Source organism: Lactuca serriola, chromosome 8 (assembly GCF_051521515.1).
Source record: "Lactuca serriola cultivar US96UC23 chromosome 8, Lser_US96UC23_V15, whole genome shotgun sequence".
Lineage (NCBI taxonomy): Eukaryota > Viridiplantae > Streptophyta > Magnoliopsida > Asterales > Asteraceae > Lactuca > Lactuca serriola.
The window spans coordinates 60,009,179-60,019,054 of NC_136415.1; the positions used below are offsets into that span (position 1 = coordinate 60,009,179).

Below are 9,876 nucleotides of genomic sequence, written 5' to 3' on the forward strand. Positions count from 1 at the left end.
AGACCGGTGGTACTCGGCGAGTCACATGGGTGTACTCGACGAGTTGCTTGAAGACGAGTTGGGACTCGGCGAGTTGGAAGAACAACTCGGCGAGTTGGATGAAGATGGCCTGGAACTCGGCGAGTTGTATGAACAACTCGGCGAGTAGGTTGAAGATAGCCATAGACTCGGCGAGTCTTGTCGAAGAGTTCCAATATTTTCTGGTCGAGTCGGGAATCGGTGAGTCAAGGGATGACTCGGTGAGTTGTGTGCGAGAGGACTCGGAAGTTGTGGGACTCAGCGAATCTCGGGGTGACTCGGCGAGTTAGGTCGCGGATTGAGTGAAGTTCTGAGTATGGGAACTCGGCGAGTCATCGGGTTGACTCGGCGAGTAGGGTCAGTTAGGGGTTGACTTTGACCTTGTCTTTGACCAAGGGTTGACCAGTGGTTTCCAGGGGTATTTTGGTAATTGTTGATTATTATTTGAGTTCAGTGCATTGGTGGCTGTCCAGAGGTGGAGATAGTATCAGTGATTGGAGCAGCTCGGGTTATCTATTCCGTCGGCAGTTTCGAGGTGAGTTATCCTCACTATATCAACGGGGTTTACGGCACCAAGGCCGACCCTTTATCGGATGGAAATCCGAGTAGCGTTTGTTGTTATGATATTACGTTATGGGCCGGAAGGCATTATATGTTGTGAGCCGGAAGGCATTATATGTTGTGAGCCGAAAGGCATTGCGATGTGGACCGGAAGGTCATGGCCTGGAAAGGCATATGTGTTTAATTAGTATGTTGACTGATTCTTAGGGTGATGTTATGCTAGTGACCGGTTAGGCCGGTATCTTGGTTAGGGTAATGATATGTTATGTGATCTGCTGATCAATTGTTGACTGTGATCTGTTGAATGATTATATGTTATGTGTACAGTTGCTTGGTCTGGGGTTTGACCCGATATGTAAGGTTGTTCTATGTTCTGTTATGTTATGTATGCTGTTATGTTATGGGCCGGAAGGCGATGTGTTTTGGGACCGGAAGGTCGTGGTCTGGAAGGGCGTATTATGGTTGGTATTTTTGGGGGTATCTCACTAAGCTTTCGGGCTTACAGTTGTGGTTTTATGTTTCAGGTTCTCAGGAGTCTGTGGCAAGGCAAAGGCGTGATCGTACCGTTCCCTGCGTTGGTGTTTTATGATTTGAACCTGGGAAAAATACTCTGTTAAATAATGTATTGAAAACCTTTTTGTAACAACGTTATTAAAATAAGTGGTTTTTGAAAAGTTTTAATTGTTTTGAAATTTTGGTCGTTACACTTTAACTGTCTAAGTCTGTTAAAATATAACTTATAAAATATAAAGTCAAAATTAGTTAACGGAGTCTAAACGAAAGTTGTAGATCATGTCGCTACCTACGTGTGGATATACAGAATGTCAAAAACGAAGCTCGTATGTGAAAGTTACGGATTTTAGAAGATGGTTAGTTTTTCTACTAAGTTCCGAAGGTGACATGTGGCACAATCTCAGTCGTACCTTCCTCCCCACGGCTGCGCATGCGATATTGACACGTGGTAGCGTACGCCCAACGTACAGATTCAATACGCCCTGCGTACGCCTGATTCCCATCCTATAAACAGAGGCGCAGATCACTCATTTTTCTCACACCTTTCTCAACACTTATTTCCCAAACACCCCAAACCCTATAAGTTTTTCCCTAACACATCATAGGTTTTAGAAGCGAGTCCTGGAGCGCCAGAAGTCCCCAAGAAGAAGAGCGTTCGGTTCAGAAGTTATGTCCGCACAGAACCCGGTTCCTCGCTAAACCCCATTGTAAGTGAGTTATGCTTACCCTACTTTAAGTATAACTTATGTTTAAGTTCATCATCGTTATTATGAACCTATAACAGGATTTATCAGTGATTCAAAGTTGTTATACTGGTTGATCTACTTACGGGGATGATGTCTATGCTGTGATTTAGTGAGGTGTTTAAAGTGAGATTTCCAAACAGTATACTTCGTATACCAAACATACTCTACCTTCGATATGATTCTACTTGGTTGTTCCTTACTTGATAGATCATGAAAGTTGACTTTGAGTTGATATTGCATATAGACTAATAACTAGTTGCAACAAATATTAGACTAAAATCTAGTAATAATGATACTATGTTTCGTCGAAGGAAAAGACAATTGTTAGAAGCAAAGCGGTGCCCGAATTTCGAGTCATCTCTTTAACAAGTGAGTGCATAGTTACTTTCATCTTACACATATATATGAAGTATTTAATATAAATTACATGCTATATGTGCATATAATTTGTATTCTTGATATCTATGCTGGATGAACGATATATACATGTTTTACTTGATTTAAACCGTATATTTATTTTATACCTATCAATATGTTGGGGAAAGATGGGTAGATGAAATAGAAGATGAAAGACGAAATAAAATGATGAAAAACCTCGATGTTGAAAGTTGACCCAGTCATCTAGCGGAGTATAGATGACGACCACAAACTATTCTAGACAGTCTAGTTGAACGCTAGTATGCTCGCAACCTGTAGGTGTTTGTGAACGATGTGTTCAGCAGGTGTACTCCATCCCCCTCATGGTTGCCTTACTGACATATATTGTTGAGGAATCCCCTAAGCATTATTGTATATCATGATGATAATCCTTATTATAGGTCTCTTAAATTAGATGCTTTAGGGACAAAAAATGAGGATAACATGAACGGGTAACCGAGTTGAATGATTTGATGAAGATAAAAAATTTAATTATTGTAGGTTGAAAACATATGTGCTCATCAGTCTCCCAAACCTGACCCACTCAGTTTCTTGTATTACAGGTAATGACACAAGAGCACCGGTGTGATGATCAGATGTGAAAATTATGGATTATAGGCCGATAGAATAATAGATGTTGTAAGACCTATGTTATTTCCGTTTATGCTTGTGTATTGTATTGACGATGACATCTTAACGTTTTTAATATAATTAAAATATATTTATTCGGAAATGCTTTGATAATATCTTTATCATATTTTTTAGAACAAATTTTGCAATATTATTTTCAAAAGGATTTTTGATTTTTAAATAAAGCATAAATAAATCGGTATTTTTTAACCATAAAATTAAGGATGCCACACCTTACCACTCTCTATGATTGCTAAAAAAATCCTTTTTTTTTTTTTTGATGGTTTGGTTATCATTTATTTATAATGATCTATAAATATAGTAGTTATTTTTAGTTTAGAATGAATTTATTTAATTAAAAAAAAAGGCCACAAAGATATTACGAATGTTATCACTTTCTTGAGCCTAACCGATGTATACCAAAACTAACATGACAATAAAGCAGAAGCAATCTGACGTGGTTGCCTGATATCGACAGCACCCAAATTTAAATTCCCGCTTAACCAAATTTCATTTTCAGAACAAAATAACCCGCGAGTTCCAAAACACACAATCCGCAAACCCAAATCCTGATCTCCGGTGGAAAAAAGAATCGGCGGAAATTCCGGCTCCAGCAACCGTCTCAGCGCTCTTCGCAGCGTCTTCGAACTTGAAAAAAGTGTGAAGGTATGATTTCCCTGATTTTTTTGCTCAAATTGGACCATTTTTTAGGGTTAGGGTTTCATTTTGTCGTTCTTCACTCCTCAGTATGGTATGATGCTGACTGCCGAGGAGGAAGGAAATCATTTCAGTTTTTGATTTTTGTTGAAATTAGGAAATTGATGTATAGATCAGTGCTTAAAGAGTACGTGGATAGCGATTATTTTTTTATTCAATTTAATTTGGAAATAAAAATTTGATCCTTTTGTCTCTGCTACATATCATTCGTGATTTCTTATTGTCTGTTTTTGTTAACGTTTTTATCTTAAGAAGATATTAAATAGAGGATGAACATTGACTCAACTAATTTGGTCTTGTATAGTAGACTGGTTTCACTGTTACCTTTCAACAAGTTTTTCATTTTCACCATAGATGGTTGATGTTCTTGAGTACTTTAGCTGTTGTTGACTTGTTGTGCAGTTTGATCTGGTTCTTGAATCTTGATACTTTAAGTGTGTTCAAGTGTTGAGTTGTGACAAAAGGTTAAAGAACAGCAGCTTCTTCCTACAATCATGGCAAACTACTATGATATTGATGACATTCTAGCAGATGAAGAGGTTTAAACTCATTTCTTTTCACAATTCTTCATTCATGTCACTTTTAGAAAGTATGCAAATCTAATACATTGTCTATTCTTCTTTATAGCTTGTTCCAGCAGTATTCCTGGAGGCAGTGAATGGAGTTGGTTTGTTTGAATCAAATGAAGCAAACAGGGTAATAATTTTATATAATCTTCACCTCAACATGTTGATAACTATTTTTTTCAATAAATAAAAAAAGTCAATATTTTGTAAAATCAGGTAGAACCAAGGTCAAAGGTAGAATTACCATTCTGGCTTGCAAGAGAACTGCACCTAAGACAAGCAGTATCTGTCACCATTCCTCCCTGTTTCAATAAAAAGTAAGCTTCTGATTTTTATAAAAAGTTTATACATTTATAAGTTATAACAAATACTATAAAGAAATGAATAAAAGTATGTTGCTATATATATGTTAGGACTAGGGAAGAAATAGGGGCTGATGGTGCACATGTGGACTTAAGATCTCGAAGCTCATATTTCTATGAGTTAGGATGCAAGATAGTTCAATTGTGAGTAATTTTTTTTTATTTCTTTTTATATTTGTGTTTAAAAAAAAAACAAGATTTATGTTTATGGTGTGAATGGATGACAGAATGGGTGACAAAAGCATTGGATCTTTACTATTGGTTGCTTTCCAGACAAGGTACAAAGAAGTCTTGATCAAGGCACATACTGCAGCATCATCACTCACCCCAAAATTTCTATCTTCATTAACAAAAGAAGAAACTAAATGTAAGATTTCCAAAAAATCATCATAATCATATATACTTTATTATTATTATTATTATTATCATTTTGACTTTGTTTTGTGATTTTGAAGTGTATGATGCTGCTAAATCATCAACTGCTGCATTTAAAACATGGAGAATGGGTGGACCAAGGTTTCAAAAGGCTGCTGTTCTTGGTAGGAAAAGGAAACCAATTGGTGGGGAGTAATATTTTCTCCTTTTAATTGTTTTAAGATGTGTTCTTGAGTGTTTTCTACCAAATTAATTGTTGTAGCTTTGTTTGTGTAATTTCTATGTATTCTTTTTTGTTTATTTAATTATTGAACACCTTTTACATGTGATACATACAACTTGTTCTTCATAATTTAGTATTATACATAGTTGTTATATGATTATTGAGAAAGAGATTTAAGGGAGATAAAATAGGTTATTTATAATAACTCCAAATGTGCTAAAACTCAAAATTATTTTGAAAAGAAAATGAAAAATGGATGGTTGTAAGTTCTGATGTTTAAAAAATGCAAACTTATAGAGATAACCTATGCAATAAATCAGACTTTTGTGTAGTTTTTGTAATTATACTTAAACCTTGAGGGTGGTTAATGTACATAACTATCTTTGATAAAAAGGGAGGAGAACACAAAGGGAAAGTTGTCAATTGTTAGGTCAAGTCCCCAACTATCACCAACCCCTCAATCTCAATTTACCAAAAAGCCCCTTTGTTTCTTTTTGAAAAAAAAAATGGCCAAATTGTATGATGTTTAGTAAAATTGATTTTTCCTTTTTGTTTTTTAATAAGAAAATGATCAAAATATTAAAAAAAGAAGAAGCCTCTATTAATCTATTTCGCAATGCATTTAAAACGAGGGCAAAATAGTCAATTTGGCTGTTTGGTGCACTTGTCATATTGTTGTTACCATCGGACCCCCCAAGAAAACTCATATTAGCATCGCTTATTTCCTCGTTTTCCTTGTTATAAGCAACGCCTTCTTCTTGCAACCCCCGAAATCTCTCTGGTGTAAAGAGCAATCCTCCATTTTCACACACAGAGATCAAAGGAGAAAACTCTCGAATCGATCTCGATGGCGTGTGCTAGTTTCACCAAGTTAAATGCATCTTCTTCACAGTGGATCGGTCAGCAATCCTTCAATCAACGTCCCGCATCTTCTTCACGATTGCCCGTCCGTCGTGTTTCAGTCGTTCGTGCTGGATCGTACTCCGAGGAACTTGTCAAGACCGCCGTGAGTTTTTCTACTTCAGATTTTATTTTCGATTGGTTTCCGTATTTTTTTTTCGAGAATTTTGAATTTCGATGCTTTGTTTACGTTATTATCGGAGGATCTGATCATAGAATGTTGCTGTTGGTATTAGTTGATTTAGGGTTTCATTTCATCGCAACCGAATTAAATTCGTTTAATCATTGTTCTGTTGACCTCTTAGTATCATGAACAGCCATCTCACATATACCTGCTACTTACACATTCGCGTGCGCAAATTTTTGTTCTCATTTCGTAAATCGTAAGCACAACATAAGTTAACTTCTATAACCGCACCTGACATGGTTGGCTTTTTAGTTTACTCTTGGATTTTTGCATGGGAAGGTGAGTTGATGCGTAATGCTGATATGCTATCATGATAACGAATTAAACTCTGGTGATAACTGAATCGACATAGTGTGTGGCTCCATCAGCTACAAAATTAGCTCACTTTGGCATTTATGTTCAAACGCATCATCTTTTTGGCTCATCATTAGGTAGATCATGTTTAGGTTTAGATGAATTGTACCAAAATTGAAGAAAATCGATGATAACCACATTAAAGTATGCACTATAAGCTTACTCAAAGAATCAATTAAAGCTATAAGCTTAGTAAAAGATTATAATCGAATTAGTTCTTGAGTAGAAAACAATCGCATCACCTGGGCGTGGTATCCTTGCCATTGATGAATCAAATGCAACTTGTGGGAAGAGATTGGATTCCATTGGATTAGACAACACCGAAGTCAACAGACAAGCTTACAGACAGCTATTACTTACAACTCCTGGATTAGGTCAATACATCTCTGGTGCAATCCTATTTGAGGAAACTCTATATCAGTCAACAACAGATGGCAAGAAGATGGTTGACTGCTTACGTGAACAAAACATTGTCCCTGGCATCAAAGTCGATAAGGTATGACAAAAAAAATCCATTCTTTTTTGTATAAAAACATATCTGTAACTTCTTTTAACTGTTTGATTTCTGATTCTTAAAAGGGTTTAGTACCCTTACCAGGATCCAACAATGAATCTTGGTGTCAAGGGTTAGATGGATTGGCATCTAGATCTGCTGAGTATTACAGTCAAGGAGCTCGCTTTGCTAAATGGTGAGAGAGACATATTGTTGTTTTTGCATCCTTTGTTTACTTTCCAGTTGAGGGATAAATTTGTAATTTGTAACTTATCTTGTTTGTAGGAGAACTGTTGTGAGCATTCCTTGTGGCCCTTCTGCTTTGGCTGTGAAAGAAGCTGCTTGGGGACTTGCACGTTATGCTGCTATTTCTCAGGTTTGTTTGTGTGTGTTCTTAATTATTACAAGGCTAAATGCAAGAAATAAAATAATAATGTTTTAATATGGGGAAATAATGTAATAAAACAAATATATGAAAGTAGATTGGTATTTGGTGGTGTAGGATAATGGTTTGGTGCCTATAGTGGAGCCGGAAATTCTTCTTGATGGGGACCACCCAATTGAAAGGACACTTGAAGTTGCTGAACAAGTTTGGGCTGAAGTGTTCCATTATTTAGCAGAAAACAATGTTATGTTTGAAGGAATCTTGCTTAAACCTAGTATGGTTACCCCAGGGGCTGACCATAAAGAAAAAGCCTCCCCAGAGACAATTGCCAAATATACCCTCACCATGCTCAATAGGCGGGTCCCACCTGCTGTTCCAGGGATCATGGTACACATTCATTATTTTCTTTCTTTAGTTTATGCATTAAGTTTAATATAAAAAAATCCCTTCATATGTTGACTTTGAAAAAGGTCATTTTGGTCATTTCACTGTCTTTGGTTTTGTGGGTCCCACTTACCTTCCATTTTGCTAGATGACACTAAAAGAATTATTATTATTTTTTTTAGTTTTTATCTGGAGGGCAATCTGAAATGGAAGCTACTTTGAATCTTCATGCAATGAACCAAAGCCCAAACCCATGGCACGTGTCCTTCTCATATGCACGTGCCCTACAAAACTCTGTGCTCAAGGCATGGAAAGGGCAGCCTGAGAACATAGAAGCGGGCCAAAAAGCCCTTTTGGCCCGTGCAAAAGCAAATTCCTTGGCCCAACTTGGAAAGTACTCTGCAGAGGGTGAAAGTGATGACGCCAAGAAGGGAATGTTTGTTAAAGGGTATACCTATTAAGGTTTTTGTATGTGATTTTTAGTTATTGAAATTGAGAAAGACTTGATCGATTTTGAGAATTTAATGATCCAAAACCTTTGTTGTTTCTTCACATGTAACCCATAGATTTGCTTGAATAATCGATCACTCATGAAGATGAAAGTTTATGAAATGGCCCTTGAAATGACCGGTTAATCACTCTTTTAACATTTTAGGCACGTATGACTATTTTTCTTGTAGTGGTTGCTGACATATTTTCGTATTTCTAATTGTTATTTTATTTTAAATAAACAAAAATGTGATTTGTGGCGATACGCTTAATGAGTAACTCATAGTAATTCAATTTTAATTGATTAAGAAATATTTACATAGACGTAGCGGCTAAACGAGCAACAAACTGTGTCGCAACCCCTTTTTGGATGACAAAACTAATTCTTTTAAAAACATCTATAGATCTTGGAGTCATAACATTACAATGCATAACTTGTTGGACTCTATTGAGTAGCTCCATAGCTTCTGGCGCAAGGAAACCGAAAGTATCAAATGCAAAGGGTATAAACGTGTGTTGATTTCCCATACACGCTTTCTCATGTTTTGCCACTTTGCTTGATACAACTTTTAAAGCAGTTTGCCCCACCGTGAAAACTCCACTCCCCAAGCCCACAAGAGGGGAAACCCCTGTTAGATCCACGCATGCATGTTTTCCTCCAGCCCATCCAAATACTAAAAGACCAGCTGGTCTAAGTGTTGATCTTCCTTCCAATGGGTCAGTCAGAAAGTTCACATGTGCCTCTTTCTTGGCAGAAACCCCATCGCCTCTAAATATGTCAAAAATAACATCCTTAACCAGATCGTATCGGTACTTGAAACCCGGGAGCTCTTTACAATGAACTGCATGCTCCCCAAACGAGTCCAAACACGCCTTACGACAAACAGGGCAAGTATCGTCAACCGGAAATAAAAGGATCATAACACGATACTTGAGGATGGCAAGATACTCCACCAGCGACATATGCTGGCCAAGACCGTCAATAGGAATAGTCATAAATTTTTTATAAAATTGACCACGCCATAGCATAAAATAAGAGGATTTGACCAACCCTTTGCCGTTTATCGAAATGAACAACTATTCTGAGTCCAAACGGACCATTTCAGGTCCCGGGCACTATAAAAAGTATGTTTTCTTTCCAACTGTCTCTACTAAAGAAAAATCACTCAACGTCCTATCTTGAAAATGTTTAAATTCATCGGGTTTACCTGAAACAACGTGTTATACTCTTATATTTATGTAATTCACCATTGGTAAATTTTTGTATCTTAGCAGTGTTATTTTACATTATGTGAGTATGATTCCCCAATCTATATTTGAAATAACTTGTATTTTAAAAATACAATGTAAGAATATCATATTTTGTTTCTTTTTTGTTATATTGCATTGAGATTAAATAATAAGTTACAATAGTAATATGCGCCCAAAATAGACTATTCCACTCAACTAAAAGGCAACCGAAATACCAAAGCACTAAAAAATGTAGGAATAACAAAGAGAAAATGACCAGGGAATTCTCGATAATTATTTAGATATTTTCGAGAATAAATCATTCT

The 9,876-nt window shown here is 36.6% G+C and overlaps 2 protein-coding genes across 2 annotated transcripts; both read left to right on the forward strand.

Moving 5' to 3' along the window:
- The first annotated feature begins 3,299 nt into the window (after window positions 1-3,299).
- Window positions 3,300-5,282, forward strand: LOC145071305 (DNA replication complex GINS protein PSF3-like). The gene is made up of 7 exons (XM_079018209.1): window positions 3,300-3,551; window positions 4,005-4,141; window positions 4,230-4,298; window positions 4,385-4,485; window positions 4,582-4,674; window positions 4,758-4,897; window positions 4,986-5,282. Exons 2-7 carry the CDS (start codon window positions 4,097-4,099, stop codon window positions 5,099-5,101), a joined length of 564 nt encoding a protein of 187 aa, XP_078874335.1. The 5' UTR covers window positions 3,300-3,551; window positions 4,005-4,096; the 3' UTR covers window positions 5,102-5,282.
- A 564-nt stretch (window positions 5,283-5,846) lies between these two features.
- On the forward strand, window positions 5,847-8,466 carry LOC145071304 (fructose-bisphosphate aldolase 3, chloroplastic-like). The gene is made up of 6 exons (XM_079018208.1): window positions 5,847-6,134; window positions 6,796-7,065; window positions 7,149-7,258; window positions 7,348-7,438; window positions 7,565-7,834; window positions 8,014-8,466. Exons 1-6 carry the CDS (start codon window positions 5,976-5,978, stop codon window positions 8,290-8,292), a joined length of 1,179 nt encoding a protein of 392 aa, XP_078874334.1. The 5' UTR covers window positions 5,847-5,975; the 3' UTR covers window positions 8,293-8,466.
- The last annotated feature ends 1,410 nt before the right edge of the window (window positions 8,467-9,876 follow it).

Bases quoted from the DNA above. Each gene is read 5' to 3' on its own strand.
- LOC145071305 (XM_079018209.1), top strand. From the start codon at position 4,097: ATGGCAAACTACTATGATATTGATGACATTCTAGCAGATGAAGAG. The intron at 4,142-4,229 runs GTTTAAACTCAT...TCTTCTTTATAG, and splicing joins ACATTCTAGCAGATGAAGAG to CTTGTTCCAGCAGTATTCCT. The intron at 4,898-4,985 runs GTAAGATTTCCA...GTGATTTTGAAG, and splicing joins AACAAAAGAAGAAACTAAAT to TGTATGATGCTGCTAAATCA.
- LOC145071304 (XM_079018208.1), top strand. From the start codon at position 5,976: ATGGCGTGTGCTAGTTTCACCAAGTTAAATGCATCTTCTTCACAGTGG. The intron at 7,259-7,347 runs GTGAGAGAGACA...TCTTGTTTGTAG, and splicing joins GGAGCTCGCTTTGCTAAATG to GAGAACTGTTGTGAGCATTC. The intron at 7,439-7,564 runs GTTTGTTTGTGT...TTGGTGGTGTAG, and splicing joins GTTATGCTGCTATTTCTCAG to GATAATGGTTTGGTGCCTAT.